At 39.1% G+C, this 20,220-nt stretch overlaps 1 protein-coding gene across 1 annotated transcript in view; it reads left to right on the top strand.

Annotated features, from left to right (window-relative positions):
- TNKS (tankyrase) overlaps nucleotides 1–20,220 on the top strand; it is a 136,818-nt gene that overhangs the window by 26,945 nt on the left and 89,653 nt on the right. Inside the window, exon 3 of the mRNA XM_065692532.1 lies at nucleotides 5,322–5,417. Within this exon, the coding sequence (XP_065548604.1) occupies nucleotides 5,322–5,417 (96 nt within the window). The remainder of the gene's footprint in view (nucleotides 1–5,321; nucleotides 5,418–20,220) is intronic.

The raw sequence follows: 20,220 nt of genomic DNA, 5'->3' as shown, positions 1-20,220 counted from the left end.
TAGGGTGCTACAACTTTTGTTATATGAAGTCATTTAGCAAAAAGGCTTATGTGTCTGGTAACTTGCCAAAGTGGGTTATTGGATCTGTATCACAGAAGCATAATTTCTAGGCAAGAGGTTGTTTTTGTAACATGAGAAAAGCTTCAAAACCTCAGTGGTTTGATTTACGTGTAAAACTAGTTAGGGGAGAAGATGCCTTTTAGCATTGACTGAAAAAATTTGAATAGTTTGGATTCCAGTGTATTGTCTACATGTTTTCAGAATATGGAAATAAATGAGCACATTATGTTTCTTGTCAAGTGTGATGTTGAAACATGTCCTGCATGTGACTAGTACTGAGGTATGTGTGTTCTTGGGACCTAAGGTTGTTGAGAGAGTGACCAGCTTTAAAGGTATCCTTTAGAGAGATGGAAGATGGTGCCTATATTGTAAGTCAAAAGGAGGGCTTTTTCCTAGGCTGTTTGCTCTGTAACTTGGTACTTTGTGAGTAAGTAGATAAAGCTACATGGTTTGGAAAGCACCTTTGGAGGTCATCTGCAGGAGGAGAAGTTGAAAAGAGAGAAGAAAAGGTATATACTAAAGCTAGGGTATGCTTGAAGGGACCTCAAGTGCAAGACAGTGGGATGCAGTGATGAAAGAGCTGGTGGGGAGAGAGCTTTGAGGAACTCTGGAAAAGTAATTAAAAGCAGTAGACAGATTTAAATACAGATATTTCTGGATGGTCTGCCTGTTAATCTTGCTGCTTTTTGCTCAATAGTCAAAGGTTTGAATATGTCCTTTTTTGTACTTACGTGCATCCAATTTGAAACCAAATGCGAACTTTCCATCAGCATTCCTGTAAGTATACTCAGGAAGCTTGTGGATATCGGGCCTAGACAAACTGTAACAGAAGTATTCTGATCTTTGGTGCCTGATATTGGAAAAATCAAACTGATTTTTATTCCCACTTTTTTCCCCATTGTATTTTTCTTTCAATCAAAAAGGTTTTGCTTTGGTGTACTTCTAACTGGAGCAGTAGTATGAAGGAGGAAGGGCTAAGTACTTGGGTGATGGTCTGTGTGTAGACAGACTCCCATTATTTTTTTTTTCTTCTAATCAAACTTACTTCTCCCTTGTTGCTGTGTAGCTACCAGAGAAGGTTTTGCCATACCTTGTTGGTGAAAATGTGAAGGTTGAAACTGCTAAAAGTAAAAATGTTTGGTCTCGGTGGGTTTATAATTTGATAGCCAAAAGAGTGTTGGTTAGCTTCACAGTTCAAAATACCTATGCCAGGAGGCTGTGGGCCAAGTGTTTTAGGATTCATCCTGCTGTAGCAAGTTGGCTGGATGTGAAAGGGTTTGTAGTCGTAGTTCATGCTCTGTGCAATACTGTAACTTTTTTTATTTTTAATTTGGTGGGAAGAATGTGGCCTTTCTTATCACTAGTACTGATCTGGTATAATAGCAGTCTAATTAAATAAAGCATTTCAGATGGTATGTGAAGATCAGAAAGTGATGCATTGTGGCAGTTGCAGTGACAGTAAAAATAGAACTCCATAGCAGTTCATGTTTGTCCTATAGTTAAGCTTACAGGACTTCGATGTTCATATACAATATGAAGAGTCAATTAAAAGAAGAGCTTCTTTATACTCTTTGTACAGTGTAGTCTGTAGGAAAGGCAAGGATAGCCAGATAATGGTATTGCTAGATTAAGGGCTTTGCCTGCAGTACAGAAAAATAATAAACCCCAATGTCCCCAGTATCCAGAGAAAATAAACCAGCATATCAAAATGTGCTAATTAACTTTGTTCCAGGAGTGGGTTTGTATGCATACACCATCCTTATGCTTGCTGGTTAACGGCAGTCTCTTGACAGAAACTATTGCCACATTTCCTGTTCAGACTACTCAGAAACCATTCTCTAAAACCGGTATGCAGCGCTTGAAATCCAAAATAGCTATAGTTAGCTACAATGGCTTGTTCTGTTGTGTTTCATTATAAAGAGAATGTTTTTCTCAAACAGGAGATCTGTCTTGACATTTTTACACATCCCTGGTGCATTGAAAAGGAAATTAAGACACATGCGTTGTATCTAAATCTCAAATACCCTGTGGTTAGAATAGACTTTGTGTTAGGTTAAAGTGTTCAAGGTTTTGAACAAGCAGGAGAACATTCAATTATAAGCTACCTGTGGTTTGCAGGGCATGAAAGTACAGCTGTGTTACATGGCTGGGCTAAACATCAAATGCTGGATATCTTCTGTTAATTCATGTTGATGGCAACATTGCTCACATGGAGAGCTTTTTGTGAGATGTACTAAAAAAGTATGGAGAGGATAGAATGAAATAGTAGAGAAGACGAAAGAATAAGATTTCTATTGGGACCTGAATTTGTTTCCTTTATTTATCTGCGTCCTAGTACAGTCTTTATTTATATGATTAGTTTGTTGTTTTGTTTCTTTTTTTTCTCCCAAGATGCTACTGCATTGAATTCACGGGATAGATCTGTCTCTAGGACTGAACAAGGGAGCTATCTGCAGGACCATACCCTTGGCTGTTGGAGAAGGTGGAAAGGTTATGGTGGGTGGGATGTGTGATTGCAGACGCAAGAAGGATAAGTCTCGTGGTTACAGCAATTGAATTCTGACCAGTTCTTCTGAACCTGGTTTGTCCCCTTCAAGTGCATGTTCCACAGGCAATAACAAATTCAGGGTTTTTGCAGGCAACCAGCTTAAGCACTGATAGTAAATTTCTAGTGTATTTCTCTAAGTCTTTACACTAAAAAACATGGCACAGAAATTGTATGTTGCAAGTCGTACCAAAACCCTTCTTGGTTCCTTAACATGATTAAACAGGTCAGATACACTGCATAATCATCTTAGCTGTACCAGCCCAGTTCATCCTTAGGAGAGGAGCTGAAAGCAGTACTGTGGTGTCATCTTTTCTGCGTGCCAGCAGATGTAGCCAGGAAGCACTCTTGGTTGGGTTTGCACAGGACTGTAGTATTAAGAGACTTGAAAATCTGTGCTTCTGTTTTAACGTTGGGCTTGGGCAGTTGCAGATCCCTTGGACATCTCTACGCCTGTTACTTCTTACTTTTCAAAGCCTTTCTTGTAACATAACCTGCCTCAGCCTGGCTTCATGTGCTAGTCCAAGCCTCCAAACTCTAGTCAAATCCCAGTCATTCCTCATTTCTGGTCTTTTTTTTTTTCCTGGATAAATCCCAGTCATTCCTCATTTCTGATTTTTTTTTTTTTTCCCTGGATTTGTTATCTGAGCTATTATCTCTTCCCTGCTGCATCTTGTTCACTTTTTTCCCCTAGCTCATTGCCTCGGGCTTTTTGCCATGTGAATCTTTCCTTGTCTTATCCAGTGCATACTGCCTGCTTTCTCTTGGTAAGACATTTACTTCCTGGTTCCCTTGCTTAGAGTCTTCCCCTTACTCTAATGCCTTTGGGACAAATGGCTTCCTGCTCCTCTGAAGTATAAGTTTACTATCAGGGTCCAAGAGAATAAAAAGAGGGCATAGCGAGTGTGTCTCTCCTCTCTCCAGACTTACTTTCTGTACTACCTACTGTGTTTAAAAAATAGTCTGCAAAAAGTCCTGTTCACTGCCTGCTGGAGAGCGCCTGACTGGCTTGTGAGGCTGACTTCAGAGTCAAATGTGTCCGTGAGTAAGATCTCTAAGGGGGTGGTAGCATGTATGGCACAGATGGCATCTTCAGAAGCATGGGTGCCAGGTCTTAGCAAGTTTCTGTGAGCACGTGTTAGCTGGTTTATTCTATTTTATTTTACCATTTTGTTCTCTTGATTTTGACATGGGGGGAACACTACCAAAAAAGAAACCTCCTAGGAGAAGCCCAATCTGCCTAAATGAATCTTCTTTCAAAACCAGGGGAAGATTGCACCTTCTTGGCAAAGCACAAAATAAGTGAATTTACTTCATTAAAGCACCAGACTTCTGCAAAAAGTCAGCTTAGGGCAAGCACGTAACATAGTGCCCTGCAAGTTAAAATATACGAAATTTGGCAATGTTAAAAGCATTTAAAGTCATAATTGTAAAAGAAAAGAGGTTTGAGTAAATTACCAGTTAAAATTTTTAATTTAGAAAAAAAAAATTGGAAAGCCTTTTGCTGGTCGAAGTGATATATGTAATATAATATTGGTCATTACTTTTGGTTTGGATTGGATAGTGTTATTGTTCCCTGGAGAATCCTGTCTTTGAAGTGTTTTAGCACCCTTAGTTACAAAAAGTGTTGGCAAATACATTTGTCTTGATTCCTTCAGTCCAGCTGTATCTCAACAGACATGGTCATATGAGCATAAACATCTGCTGGTTTTTGTCTCCTTAACATTGAGTCTCTGCACCTCTGTACACTGTCCTGTTATTCATACTTGTGCAAATTGTTATTGCTCTGAACTTGTAATACATTGTGCTTATTTTGCACAACACTGCGGAAATGGAGGTCTTTTTGTCAGACCTCTGATGTTGCTGTGGGCTTTATTGTCCAATTCTGTAGAAAATGTCTTGATCTTGAGGTGGGTGGGCAGTCTGGTTTGCATTGCTGTTTAGGTTGTTTCTTGTCAAAAACATTTACAGGTGAAATAGTGGTTTCCTTTTTTAATGAGCTTTTCTAGATGGTAATTTGCTGTATCAGTGCCTTCCTAGCCATATGGTTGCATATTGCATGCTAAGTATTTTTATGTACTTGAGTTTTTATGTGTTAATAAGCTTAGCAGGGGAAAGAAATACCAGTCAGAATAATAGCCTCTGAATATCCAAACTGCAGGGTACTAGGCTACACATCTTACCCTATTACACTTCTTGAAAGCAAGCTGGAATGCTGTGGTTAAGATTTTGTGTGTGAGTGATGAGCCACTGAAAGGCTGGAGTGTTACAGATTTACAGAGGCGGGGTGACTTGGGATATTCAGCACGAAAAGGAACAGGAGTGGTAACAAGCAGCAGTAGTGGTAGTAAAGGCAGGAGCAGGTTACACAGCAGACTTCCCGGTGGGAGTCAGTGAATGCACAGCTTCCCTGCAAGCTGTCAGGAGGAACCCAAAACAGAGTACTGCAAGAGATTCAGGGTTCATGTTTATCATGCAAAGTCATGTGATCTTACTATACCTTAACTTGCCAACTTAGCCTTTGCTAAGATCCTTTGCTGCAGTGCTTAACGAAAAAGGGAAAGAAAAACAGAGAGAGGGGAAAGAAAAAAGAAAGGAAAACATAAAGAAAATTGTGCCATGTGTGTTTATGCCTACATCATGCCGAGGAGACACTTAACAGTAAATAATCTGTGCATACCTGAGGTAAGATACTGTTTCTGCTTTCCCTGCACAGTGCTGCTGCAGCACGGAGCTGATCCAAACATTCGGAACACCGATGGGAAATCTGCGCTGGATCTGGCAGACCCTTCAGCAAAAGCTGTACTCACGGGTAAGATGCATACATCTCTCAGCAATGTTACCTGTAGTTCATTTTGTGTGTTGTACAAGTTCAGCATCGTAAAAGCCTTCTGGATTTTCTGTGGTGTAAGAGCATTTTAAAACTGTCTTTTAGCAGATTTCAGATTGATGTAACTGTCGTTAATGTGCTGTGCTGCTGTAGGGTTGCTTATTCCACTTATGCTAATGGTGTATTTTTCTGTTATAACATCATTCAGTATTCACTTTGTTTCTGTGGGGTGTTTTCTTCTTAATTTTGCCCAAGAGACATATTGAATAGGAGCCCTCAACCCCTGCAAAATAAAAAGGGGATAAAATTCAGGTCAGTTGTTTTAAGACCTTCACTGTTAAGCAAGCAAGGACGTTTGTGTAACTATAAAAGTACCTGTGATCTGAAAGACAACCTGCTACCAGTTACAGAGATCAATATTTTGCTGCATATTCACATGCTAGCCTTTCCTTCCTCTTCCTAATTAGTTATTTTAGGTAGAATTCTCTCACCACCAATTTTTTAATTTTTAGGGGCTATTAGCTGCCAAAAAACGTTTCATGGAAATATTCTACAGATACAACTTTATTTTTACACAGCTTTGGGTTTTTTTAATAAATTAACTGTTGTAGCATACCAGTAAGCATTAAAAGCATAATATAGTAGCCTGTCGAATCTGTATCAAGTAATACATAGTCCTCTGTGCTGATTTTGACATCTAGGAAAAAATGTTTAGAACAAAGTATTCTTGTATTTTAAAATGCATACAATTAGGTTTATAGAAAGGGTTCAGCAGCCGAGTTTCATTTGAAGAAATAGCTATTTTTCTTTTTGCCTTTATTTCCCCCATTCTCCCTCTCTTTTTATTGATGGCTTAATTTATAGGTTATGTGCTATGCAACACCCATATTCTTTCTTCAGACAATGTTCAGAGTACACCAGCTACCTCGACTTTGTCAGGAAAATTTCCTTATCTTCTCTTCAGTGCACTGACTGTTATACATAATTTTCTACAGCTCTGCAGTGATCCGAGAGTGCCTTTGGAACAGAGCACTTAATACATATGATTTAGTTTAATTACTCAGTGTCAAATTTAAACACGTTCCTACAGTGTTAACACTAATGTTAGCTGTGCTAAGTAGTTTAATCTGACTTTTGGCTGCTAATGGCTACAATTGTACAGATGCTGAGGATGGAGAGAGCACCAGGGAGTCAAGGTACCTCAAAGGTGTTAATAAATATTTGGTGTTTAGTGGTGTGGAACTTGGTATACATTTAGGGGTTCTATGCTTTGAGCTGCTCTTCAGGCTATATTTAAAGGTCAAGTTCAGAGGGTAGTAGAAGACTTTAGGTCTGTGAATATGATTTCACCATGGCTCCACTGAGTTCTGTGGGTACTAGATCACCGCCTTGTGCTTTAGGCAATAGGGAGGGCAATTTGTCGCAGCCAGCAAGTGGAGATGGATTAGAAGCAGCCCTCTTGAGTGTCCTGTCAAGTGCAGCAAGCACCCTGTGTCTCTTGACTTCATCTCTCATGCCTCACGTGAGCATACAGTGACTGCAAGCTTCTGCAGCCAATGGATGTTACCAGATTGTACATATAAACATACAAGCACAGAGCCACTTTTGCTGCTATTTGGGTGATTTATTGTTCATGAAAATATGTAATTTTTGTATGTTTTCATTCTTCCTAGCAAGGAAATCAGCTTTGATTTTATCAGCTTTGTCCTCAAGGTGGCTCTTGGCTACACTGAGCTTTCTCTATGCTGTGCACCTGAGCTCCAAGCTGTGTAAACAGGGTTTGAATCAGGCTGTAGCTGCTGTATGATGCACAATAACTGAAAAAGCTAACCCTGGATGCCACTTAAATGGAAGCTTTCTATTATGAGCTAAATTTTTCTGGATGCTACCCTGCTTTGTAGTATCTATATGAGGCTGCTACTTTCTCATTAATTTTCCATATGTTGTTACCTTCGGGTCTTGCTTCATTCCTCCGGAAGAAGGGGTGTTAAGGGATTTCTTAGGATCTATCTGGCTTGGAATAATCTTTAGCTACAGCAATGCTTTGCAATTAGGTGCATCAAAACTTAAAGGTATTACTGGATTAAGGATGAGTGGGATGTATTAACTTAGTTTTCAGTATTTAATGTTGAATGGTGGGATTTTAGAAATGCTAATATTGAGAGCTTTTAAAAGTGGAGTGATCCTGAAAGCACAATCTGTAATTGTTACCATATTTGCATCATTAAATGGCATGAGTGTCAAGGCTGTTCTCCTGATGTTATTTTGGCTTACTTTTTCTATCAGTGTCTATGACCATAATAGACTTTTCCATATTGCTACTGTATTGACTGTTGGAGAACAAGGTTCTTCTTACTACTTTTTTTTTCCAATTATTTGCATAAATTCATGTGTTGATGTTAATCACTTTGAAAATGAACTGTGATTATAGTCTCTCTTTGACCTCCAGCTTAGCAAAAGTGAACAGAAGACTTGTTGGTAATTGATTAAACCTTTTCAGTTTGATGAAGAATTTGGTACGTGTTTTAAAAGGGACATTCCTGCTGCATAAAAAGCATTTCTGGATGCTGAATCCACAATGATTTGTTCTTTTCTGTCTCCCAATCCAGAATAATGTATAGTATCTTTTTCACCTGAATTACAGAGAGGATATATAATGCAGTAGTTTCTGGGATGACTTCCAGCCATTTCCTTACAATATTCTCTTAAAATGTGCATTTTATAAACGATACCTAATGCAAATCAAAGGCTAGTATTTTGACGGAAACAGACTTTTAAAATTTCTTTGTAGATTAAAGTGGATTTTATAGAAATTAAACACCCAGCTCCAGATTCTTAAAAAAATAATAAAAAATAAAGTTCTGTAATTGGGGAATCTGTTTTTCCTGCTTAAACAGGAAAGCAGGCTTTTGGGGTGGTTTTTTTCCACCTTCTGCACGATAAGCAGCATTTGTGTGAGCCAAGCCCTTCACGATGGAAGGGGTGAATATTTTTTGTTTCTTCTTCCTTAGCATCTCTTGCTGTTTCTGAATCAGGTTATGAGAACACAATTGTAATCCTCTCTTTCTCTAGGCTGAAGTGGTGGTACGGACTCCAAAAACATACCGCATCTAAAACCCAAACCTGTTACATCAGACTAATATCCTGGTCAATTTTATTTTAGCTTAATTGCCTCTGGGTGTGTGGTTTCTGAGATCGGGACTCATCTTTGTTGCCGTACATAGCACTGTGGGACTCCCATCCAGAACAGGGCCTTTGGGAGCTTTTGCGCTACAAGTCATATCAGTCTTCATTATTCTCTTACCCTGCTTATTGCCTCTTTAAACATTAATATCCTTTTATATCCTTCCTGTGCAGTATATAGAGAGCCAACAATATTGTTAATGATTTATGTGAATGATTTATTTGATTTTTCACACAGTGATGCTTTTTTGCCACTTCACCATATTATCTGCTGTTTTGAAATGCTTTCTCTACATGAATGGTGTTCTTTATACTTGAGAGGTTTTCAAAGCTGTTAGCAGGAGCTGAAGGCACTTTGGATAATATGTTCTTGACTCCTCCATGCCACTGTTTTGCAAGGTTGGTTTCAAGGATTACAAAAAAGTTCTGAAACTGCTGCATCTCCAGATTGAAGATGATGATGATTTCTTGGGTAGGAAATAACATCTTGTTTGTTAATAGAATGAATTTTCAAAATTGAACAAGACTGGGATCTCCCTGCTTGCCATGGCAGTTATGTCCTTTACAAAGTGCTTAGGTCTATTGAGCATTTCTCACTTCTAGTTTTTTGGATGTGAAGGACAGCTTCACGTGAGTGAGTGTACAGCTGAGTTCAGGTTACTAGAGGTGTTAATGAGGATTTGTGTTTTCATCTAGTTGTCATGGCAACTTTTTAATTTGTGGGGAGCATTAATAATTGTGGGGAGTGTGTTTATCGCATTTATTTATAATATATATTTGCACATATAAGTATATATGTAATGTATAAATATGTAAAATAATATATAAACATATATTTGCACATATAAATGTCAATTATGTATATAAGAACGCAATATATTTGTGCAAATTTTTTAAAGTGAACTGCCATCTAGGCAGAACTTACCTGCAGGGAGGGGAAAAATCTGACATTTCACCTCAGAAAGTTTACTGAACATTAAGGAAAATGGATTGTAGGTACATCTCATCCATTTTAAAATTAGAGGGAAGATAAGAAACCATTGTAGTTTGTATTGATTTTATTTTTGCAGTGGTACCTTTATAGTTTGACAGTCTCAAATCCCAAACTCTTTCCTTCTGGGTTGGTGCTATTTTCTTTCAGATACTCTTAAGATTTTGAAGATATTCTGGGTAGACACAGGCACTTCACTTTGGAAGGTGCCAGCCTCCTTTCCCTTTCCTTTTACTGATCTAATTCTTACATAGTGTACTCATCAGTATGGCATTTGGACAAGGTGTAGCTTCTGTCTTTAAGAAACAGTATAGTAAATACCAGTGCAAAAGGAGAAGCATTTTAGTGGTAAGGAAGGCAGGTGCCACTAGAATGGTTTGGGCCATGGATGGTCTTTTCCAGCACTTGTTTGTGCATTGAATGCATATTCAATGTTGCACGTCAGTGGCCGGTGTGACTGATGCTCCTTCCACCTTCCAGCACTGCATTTTTATTTCAGTATAGCATATCTTGATGCGAGCACTTTGCTCTGGTATAACATCCAGTTGACTTCTGTAGTGATGATTTAATAGCCTTCATGGCATTTTTTAATTCCAAGTTTTATTCAGGCCAAGTTTGCTTTTTATTACCTCTGTGATTGCAGAAGAGCTAAATGCTTTATGGGAGCCTCTAAAGGAATTCTGAGTTCTTAAGCTTGTGGCTCAGATTCCAGTATAATTCCAGATGATTTATATTATGCATGCAATGTTTATTGTTTTAATTTGTCAGTACTCCTTTGGTCTACCCATTTTATTGCCCATTCCCTCAGTTTGTCTTAGGTCTTCCTAATTTCTTCAGATTTTGCTGGTAATTGAATAATTTAAATGTCTCCTTCAGTGTGATAGATTATTTAACATGTTCTGATGTGTTTTATCATAAATGAAACAAGTTACTCATGGTTTTAAGTGTCTGATCCTTGGAAGTACTTTTGTTCTGATTCTATGACTGCAGCTTCTTTAGTCTCTTAGTCTGGAGGAGGCTGTGGGAAACTGCATCGAAAGCCTTGGAGAAATACAGGTAGACAATGTCCACTGCTCACCCCACATCAACTGAGCAGGTTACTTGGTTGTAGGAGATGATCAGATTGATCAGGTTTGATCTGTCAAGCAGTTTGCCCTCGGTGAATCTGTGCTGGCTTTTCCCAGTTGCGTGCTTCATTTGAGTTGTGGTACCTGCAAGAGGATTTGTTTCATAGCTTTACCAGGGACTGAAGTAAGACTGGACTTACTGTGCTTGATTTCTTCCTAGTGTAAATTTAGCTCTGGATGCTCTTATTTCATAGGGCTTAGTATTAGGATAATGAGAGCTTCTCTCTTTCACCCTGCTCTCTATTTTCGAGATGAGTGCCTTCATCCTCTTAGTTGTGTTGACTTGAATTGGTTTGTTTGGAATATGGCTATGTCTAGATCAGATGACTTTTCCTTGGCACTGTGGGATTCTGGATTAGCACTTTTATGAAAAGCCTGGGTTTGATTAACACCATCCCCTTTGCCAGGTTTTTCACTCTTTCACCTTTCATTTTTACCATGAAATACATTTAGGAATATTTAATAAGAGCTCTTTGAATAGAATCAAACTCTTAACTTGTCAAAGGAACAAATTATCTTGTCAAAGCTTTCACGAAGCACCTAAATGCAGCCTTTTAATTCTCTGATTCTCAGCTCTGCTATTGTATGGAGTTTTGGATGTTTTGAAAGCTTCCAGAAACCTGATGTACACAAATTTACTTAGCCTATGCTACATGCTGCAATTTAACAATATCAAACTCAAAAGAAGCTTCTCTTCCTAAGATTTGTTGTTATACAGATGGACAGAATAACAAATAAGATCTCTAAACCTTGTAGGTAAAGAGCCCAAAATGTATTTACTGTGCTGCCTTAGGGAAAATAATTGCAGAAATGTGTAAGAAGCGTTTCTATTTCTGTAGCGCTTCAGAGCACTCATCATCTTTTTGTTTCTTTACCTTGAGCACTGACCAGTCTTTACTGAAAATGATTCTTCTCTAAATGTTGATTAGATAATTTTGTTTGTTGTTAAGTTTAAAGTTTGGTTTTCGGGTTGTTGTTGGGGTTTTTTTTTGTTTGGGTGATTATGATGGTTTGGTGGCTGGTTATTTTTTTCAAGTCAATTCTGTGCATTTCTGGTTATTAATAGCAATTTTTGCCAGTCTCGAGACAAGGTATTTGATCTCTATTGCACTTTCCCATTGTCTGCAGATAATTTTTCCGGATTATTGTCTCAAAATGACCTTTTACACTGTATACTGCATGCGATAGTAAGCTAGTGTTCTGAGTTGCAAGGAAACAGTGGACAGAGAATGTTAGATGAGGTAACTTCTCATTTGTTAGTTCTGTTTATAAGTAGGATAGCCATATTGCTGTTGTAGCTATTTTAATGTAGCTTTTCTGTATTCTCTTTGATTTTAATGTGTAATCTAGTCTGTAAGCAAGACAAAAATTTTTAGCTTGCTGGATTATTCCAGCAAGCAAAAGCTCCCGTTGCTTTTATCCCTTGTACTGTAACTTCAAGAGCAGTCTTTCATATTTGGACTGTTTTCTTCTGAAAGTGAAGCCATGTTTAAATTTTTAAAGGCATTCACAACTGTGAAGTCTGTGGGGTCTCTGAATGTGTAGACAAAACATTTTAAGACTATTTTTTTCCAGGCTGAACAGATGAATCTGGATGAATGTTAATGTTGGGTAAGGAAATTATACTGAGTAGGAAGTGGGAGCGGCAGATCATCTGAATTTTACCTTTTTACGCACATATTAGTACACAGACTCTGCTTACAAGATTGCTTACTCTTCCTCACTGCCTCATTCATCAGGACTGATTGCTGTGCACTGGGGAGGAATCAAAACTGACTACTTCAGTACAGTATTGTCCGTATGGCTCCTGCTTCATTTGCTGCAAAAGTTGAAAGCAAGAGTGAATGTTGCAAAACAGGGAAGAAAAAGGCTGCGTATATGGTTAAGGAGCTAAATATTTCCTTTGGAAACAGGATCTTCTTCTTGATTCTGACCAATGTTTCCGCATGGTCTGGAGTGTCATTCTGGCATGCTGAAGAACAGTGGGTGGTTTGCTCTTCTGTGTCATCTCTACTAGCAACTGAGATTCATTGCATCCTCTGTAAAGCATGTAGATTTGAAGTCAGTCATGTGTTTATTTCTCTGCCTCCCTAAAGGAGGCACTGTGTAAAAGGTAGTGTCTGGTAGAAGAAATAAGCTGTTTTCCCCATTTTTTTCTAAACCTGGTAACACCAGCTCAGGCACAATGCTGTCTAACTTGTGGTCCCAGTTTCAGAACCCAGTCTTGTCCTTCTGAAACTTATCTTGGTCCCTTCTTCCTGCTAGCACGGTTGCATGCGTGCATATGTGCACCCCTTACTTGAGATCTCCATCCCTTACTCTGCCTCTTACTAGACCTGTAGGTTTGTGATGGGATTTTTATGGGGGTGGGTTTTTTTCTTTGTTATGTTTTTGGGGGTTTTGGAGAGGTGTTTTGTTGGTTTTGGTTTTTTTAGGTTGTTCTTGTTTTCGGTTTTGGGGTCTGTGTATGTGTGTGTCCCAGCTCCTAATCCTGGTTGTCTTCTAAATTCTTCATCCAGAATCCATGATCGATTCAGCTTCTCTGTCTAGCTTCCTCACTCTACATCCCATCCTCGTCTTCCTCCCCTCACCTATGTAGACCCCAGTTTCTGGTATAACTTTTGTCCTTCTTTTCTTGAACTAGCAAAATAACTCATTTGAGAGTGTTAAATAAATGCACAGATTTCAAATTAATTTGAATAGCATGTAGATACTATGTTTCATATTGTTAATTGTTGCAGCTTTTCAGTCACCCTCTTCTATGCAGCCCACTTTTTATTTTTCCATCCTTCATTTCCACAGGAGTTCTTTTTGAGTTTGGAGGAGAGTGCAAACTGTGGAATTACTGTACTTCAAAGAATTTGATTCTTTAAAAACAACTAGCCTAGCCAGATGCATGTGGCTTCAAAGGTCGTACTGGAATAATCTCAGTAGAAAGCATGGTTCTCACGCTCTACTTGCAAACGCTTACTCAACAGAGGTCTTCTTGTAAGAAGCTTTGTCAGACTTGAATGTACGCATTTAAGGGAGATTTGCTATACATGTATACTGAATTTGGTAATACTGCTAAAAGTAAATCCATAAATTGTTCTGATTGGGAGGGGATATGTTAGCCTACAGAAAGGTTTTTTCCAGTTCTTTCAAAGCGAGGGAGAGTTGAAAGTGTAAGTGCTTACAAAAGCTCTTGGTTTGGCTCTGAGAAAAGCTCTGAGTGCGTGGTTGTGTTGAGAGCTTTTTCTGTACAGAGCTTCTACACCAGTTTTGCTCTTGTGAGGGTGGGCTTATTCTGGCCAGCTGAGAAGTTCTCCTGACTTGATGAGTAAGGGGCTCAGGGTGCATCCTCAGTTCTCTACGGCGCAGAGCAGCTGGCTGGGTCAGAAGCTGTTTTCCCTCTTTAGTTTTACTACACGTGTGCAAGCTGTGACTTAAGTTCAAGGATAAAACTTTAAAAAGTACTTAGTACTCCTAAAATTTAAAGGGACTTGGGTTCCTGAGTTACATTTTGCCAATGTAAATGATCAAGTGTTTTTAGGGCAATGTTTAGAAGGGAGAAATAAAATTCCATTTTGCTTCCATTTTTTTCCTTATGAAACATTAAACGTCTGTCATGGTTTAAACCCAACCACAAACCTCGTTCACTCACTCCCCCCCTTCTTGCCCTCCCCCTGCTCCTGGAGGGACGGAGAGGAGAATCGAAAAGAATGCAACTCCCACGGGTTGAGATAAGAACAGCCCAGTAACTAAGGTATAACACAAACCAGTACTGCTACCACCAATAATAGTAATGATAAGGGAAATAACAAGGGGAGAGAATACAACACCTCAGCACCAGCCAACAGATAAGTCGCCCCACTCCCCCAGGCCGAGCACCAACCGATACCTCGTCCAACCCCGCAGTCCCTAGCCCTTCCGGGTCACTCTCTGTTACATCCCGGGCATGACGTGCTGTGGTATGGAATACCTCTTTGGTCAGTTTGGGTCAGGTGTCCTGTCTCTGCTTCCTCCCAGCCTTCCCTCCTCCTTGGCAGAGTATGAGGCTCACAAAGTCCTTGGCCAGACCAAACGTTTGAGCAGCAACTGAAAACATGGGTGTTATCAGCTCTCTTCCCAGGCCAAAAGATCAAAACACAGCACTGCACTAGCTCCTAAGAAGGAGAAAAATGACTGCTACTGCTGAACCCAGGACAATGTCTAAAAATTTTTGTACAAATTGTGTTTTTAAAATCTCTTCACTTATTGCCTGTGTAACTTTTATTCCGTTGAAAACTGTTGTGATAGTTCTTAAGTCCCTGTGGCTTCATTAACCTAGAATTGAAGATTGTGATTGCTGTCGTGTAGTAGGAAATCCATTTTTAATAATATGTTTGAAAATTCTTTCTTAGATCAGACAATTCATACTTAAGGTTGTGACAGTCCTCTGTGGGCTTATTTGCAGCTCTTTGAAACTTCCATGCCCCAGGTTTTGTCTTAGGCTTTTGCTGATACTGCTGTTCTAATAGCAAGGTTTGAAGCACAGCGTGTGTGTTTGGTATCCCATTTCATCCTAGGATACTGAATGGAAATGCTGATTGGACTCTGTTGCTGCCTTTGCTGCTTCTAACAGTTAGATGTGCTTTCCTATTTATGCAGTGAATAAAGCACTTGTCCTGCAGATAAGATTGTTTGTGGTGCTGTCTTTATTCATATACTGAATGCGGAGTGTGAGTCAGGGATCTTGTGAGAGGCAAAGTGTGATACGATCATAGCAGAAGGCACATAAATACAAGGTGAGTTTAGTGCGTACAGGAAGTCAACCAGCTATCGGAGGTGAACGTGTTTTAATATAAATAGACCCCTGTAGTATCAGCTTTTTCAGACTTTGCCCAGCCTTCTCCTTTGCTCCTGTCCCCCATTAGCCTGGGTATCTTCTTGCTTTACCCCTGATCTCTCTAATCCAAGCTGCAGTCTTCAGCAGCCTGCAGTTCAGACAGATTGGCCGTACTAGGCATTTCTTCTTTTAGATGACCTAAGTGTTCTGTCACATTTCCGGCTTCTACTGTGAAGTAACTGGGCATAAAAGTTTCTTCCCAAAGAGGTTAGAAGAGGCTCTGTATTTTGGTCAGAATTGTACGTGAGTTTTGTGGACAGCACAAACTCTTTGTCTCGTAGATGTGGCGCAATTCTTCTAGTATAATTTTAAAAATTATATTGAGCTAAGCAAGAAGAATTACAGCCTGCAGGATTCAAATTTGGCAGAATTACAATGGAAACTAGTCTTTAAATCATAGCTGTTAAGTAACTTTTAGTTTCCTAGCAGCTATCAGAATTGCTACTAGCGCTGTCTACAATTAGTATATTGAAAAGAGTCGAATTTCTTGGATGTAACTTGTTTTCCTTTCATGTGCTTCTAAGCTTAAACCACCTGCCTTGAAGCCTTTCAGAATTAATTTCAGGGCACAGGGGACATTTATAATTGTAGAAATATGTAATGGAAATGGAATTGACCTGACTTACTTGATGAGGTGATCTGATTCAGCAAGCTAAAATGAAGTTTCCTTTTCATGTGGCCACGGGTTAGTTTTCTGTTGTACTGTACAAAACTGTCCAGAGATGAATGAGGAGATTTAAGAAGCTTATATTTAGTATCATGTAATTTACACCATCACTTCGACTGTCCTGTATTGACAGGCCAAGTGCCACAGGTCTGATGTGACATTGCCTGTGGGGCCTTAACATGAGCCTGGTGTCCAGACGCTGAGGCCATCCACCTGACTTCTGTTAAAGGGATGGTAAATTGAAGACAGAGGAGCAGGGGAAGAAGGTAACCTGAAGTAAACATCTGTGACCTCTTCTCTATTGGATGGGCTGCAAAGACAAGTTTGAGCCTATAAGAGACTTGCTTTCTTTCTAGGAATATTCTAGATGTCCCTCTGCAGTTGGCTATAGCACTGCTCGGAGTCTGAACGTGGAGGCTTGGTGCATATATCTCTACTTAAAGAAATACTGCGTATAAGATTGAAATAGAACTGTATTGCTCGGTTGTATTTTACATAGGCTTTTTAATTCTGTGAAATTAAAGTTTGAGAAAGCTCGTTTTATGCTGGGGGCACAGATGTATTTTAGATTGCTTAGGTAGGGCTAAAAAAAAAAGTCTTAAGTTTGTTCAAGTAGCTGGGTGTTTCAGTTTTTAGTTTAAGTGTGTGGTGCCAGTAGATGGATCTGTGACTGAAGAACATGGGAAGTTCAGTTTAAGATGAAGAAAATCACACTGAACTGGTTTTGAGAACTTTTGTTTGTTGAAAATGTCAGGCTCAGCAGAAGATTTATTAGCTTCATTTCATGCTTTCTAACTATTTGTTGTGAGCATTAAATAACAATCATAGCTGTTGCTGTGTGACAAGAGAGCGCTTGTTATACTTCAATTTTCGCTGGTAAGAGTAAGTATTAGCATTTAAATGGAAATTGCTAATTTCCTCCTGCATATGTCCTTAGGGTTTGATCCTGAGAGATGCTGAGTCACTCTAGCTGTGATACAGGAAAGACCCGAGGTTAAGTTGGGGTTTATTCAGGCATTTAAATGTTGCTTGCTGAAGTAGGGCTGCAATGTTCACTGTCTCTGGAGTGAAGATGGAGACCATTCCAGTGAAGGTCTTGCTGGGTGCTGTTCTGCTCCTGGTTACTATGGGTGACTTGAGGGAAGTGGCTGTAGTGTCTGTCTTGTGAGTAGAGAAATAAAGCCCTGTTCCAGATTCTATACAGCAAGGTGTCTGTTTGAATTCCCCCCCCCCCCATGCTGTTATTTTAAGAGAAGCATAATGCATGGGTATAGATGAATAATGCATGTCAAAGCAGTATTTCCCATCAGAGTAATTAGCAGGCAGCCCCATTAATTTGCATTTTCCATTTTTATTGTCTTCATGGACAAAGGAACACAGGGAGGGGGTTCTCTTTAAAAATCTAAGTTAAAATTTCTGGGCTGTAGAGAGCATGTCTTTAAATGTGATGGTTGAGTTTTTCTGCCTGTAAGCTCTATTCCTGATGATGATTTATGAAGCTGTTGTGTTCAGATATGAAAAGGCAGGACTTGTCCTTCGAACCTGCTCTGTCTGTGTGAGTCAGCTTTTCCTGAGTGTCTGTCCAACATAGTTCCTGGCTTGAAGATGTCTGTCTCTGTGTTCTCCTTAGAAATGGGTTCTCACAGCTCAAACACCTTCAGTCTCAGAATCAACATGGGATCTCTTTCCTCTTTAGCTTTCTCCCACTGCCTCCTGTAGTCACTGCAGTGCTTTCTCCCACTTTGGGGGTGTGGTTCTTCAGGGTAGCATCAGGAAGAACCTCTGATAATTTATGGGTACACAAAAAGCCTTGGACATTGTCTTGTACTGAACTGTCTTTCCTGCATGCAGAACATGCATGCAGTACTGCTTTTCAGGGGAGGAAAAAGATTTTACTATGTATCCGCGCTGTTGTCAGTCTCTTGTGGGTGTACTGTCTGGAGACTCTCTTGGGGGCTGTGGAAGTTTTCTGTGAAATTAGACTAAATTTGTCATTTGTACGTGGCTGTTTATCAGACTGTCATGAAGTTTCAAAGTTTGTAATACAGCAGAAATGAACTTTCTATTAGGACTTGCGCTAAACCTTTGCGTAATCATTTCAGGGGTAGTTTGAAAAAACTTTACCTCATTGGGAGGTAAGAAGTCATCTATGTCTTTGAAAATGCATCAGCAGTGGTCTTTCTTTATGATTACTTGTTTCATGCATGAAAAAGAAACTGGCAGCAAAGATTCAGCCATCCATGTCTCACAAGACTCTTCGTTTCTAGTAGGCTTTAGAGATGTTTCAGAATTACGTTTTTCTTTGTGATTTTCACCTAATTTAGTTCCATTTAATCATGCTTTAGAACTTTCCCCTGTAGCGCGATGGGACTGTTCTTATGCTTGAAAACTATATGATTAAGTGCTTTACTTGGTTGGTGGCATTGAACAGATTCTAATTTTAACATAATAGTTAATCTGTTGTTGGTCTTGCACCAACATAGAAAATTTTGAATTGATACCGTATTCTTAATGGAAAATTTTCATACATCTGGCAAGCTATAAAATGAATCGAGCAAAACTCTTTTGGTGCTTTGGAAATACATGGGTAAATCACGCTCATAACACTTAGAGAACCAGAAATAAAAAACAGTAGACTACAGTATGAATGTATGTGTTCCATGCTGTTATCTTTCATAAATAGTAACTATTCAGAACCCTTTGTTTCTTATTATGCTTTTCTATTCCTGTCCCACAAAGGTAGCTTCATCTTTTGTTCAGAGTAGAATAATAGTTTTCAGTGGTAATTTAGATCATGTAGCTGCAACTTGTTATAGATATGTTATGATATATAGTCATCGTTGTCATTTTACTTCTCCTTGGAACTCCTTAAAGGCCCCAAACTTGGACAAAAGGAGATTTATCCTCTGTTGTGATTCCGGTAGTCTAATAATTTCCTTTTTATAACAAAAGCAGGCTGTGTTCTGATACCTTATTAGTCTGAAATGTTTTCAGATTAGGCTTCCCTCTTTGTGGATAATAAGCTTATTTCTATGCTGCTTTGTTTGATTCCACAGATCCTGCTGTTTTGGGTGATAAAAGTATTCCCATAATTTTAAGAACTTATTAGGTCACACAACTCATGTATTCTTCATTGCTGCATGTATTAGTCCTTTTAAACAGCTTGAAAGATGACTTGTGGCAGCAGAAATTCAGTGATTAAGTCAGCTAAGTTTGATCTTTGAGGGCTGATGCAAGAAGCAGGTGATAAAGTTAGGGCCTAAATTAGTAGTAGGAAGCACAAGCTATCTCAGTGGACAAGAACTGCTTTATAAAATAACTGTGAGAAGGTTGATTTGTTTTTATCAAGTAGATAAAAGGAACACAAAACACTGAGGGTGTGAAAGAGAGCCTATGAGTTAACTCTTTCCATTTCCGATTTCCCTTCCTTTTATACGTGTGTACATAGATGTGTTGTTGGTTGAAGAGGACTATGTTAGTGAGCAAGCTGGTTTTTTAACAGTGTCCTTTCAGCATTTCACTGGGAAATTGTTTTCATAACGCCGAGCTTATTCCTTTGGAAATGGCAATTTATATAGCTGTGGCTTAGAGAGTTAGGACAGCTTGGGTGTGTGGGAGGGATGCCCTAGGCTCTACAGAACATAGGGCAGTGACGTCTGCATGAAGACTTTAGAAGTAGAAATAAAATGGCGTTGGTATTTAATTGACCCATATATGTAATAATCCGCCTCCACAAATCAACTGAAACTTCCCTTATTAAAACCTCAGCTCAGTTATAATTTGTTTCAAGCAAGTTTCTAAAAGCTCTCCTAAGTTAGTTTGTAAAAGCTCTGTAGAAGTCAGTAGTTACTAAAAAGTTACACTCACAGTAATTACACTTGGAAGCATTTGATCATAATAGTAGAGTCCATACCTTGGAAGATACAGGTGCTTGGCTCCAAATAAGGAGC

This window comes from Lathamus discolor, chromosome 1 (genome assembly GCF_037157495.1).
Source record: "Lathamus discolor isolate bLatDis1 chromosome 1, bLatDis1.hap1, whole genome shotgun sequence".
Lineage (NCBI taxonomy): Eukaryota > Metazoa > Chordata > Aves > Psittaciformes > Psittacidae > Lathamus > Lathamus discolor.
The sequence above is the reverse complement of the archived record's forward strand: the minus strand, read 5'-3'. Positions and strand labels throughout refer to the sequence as shown.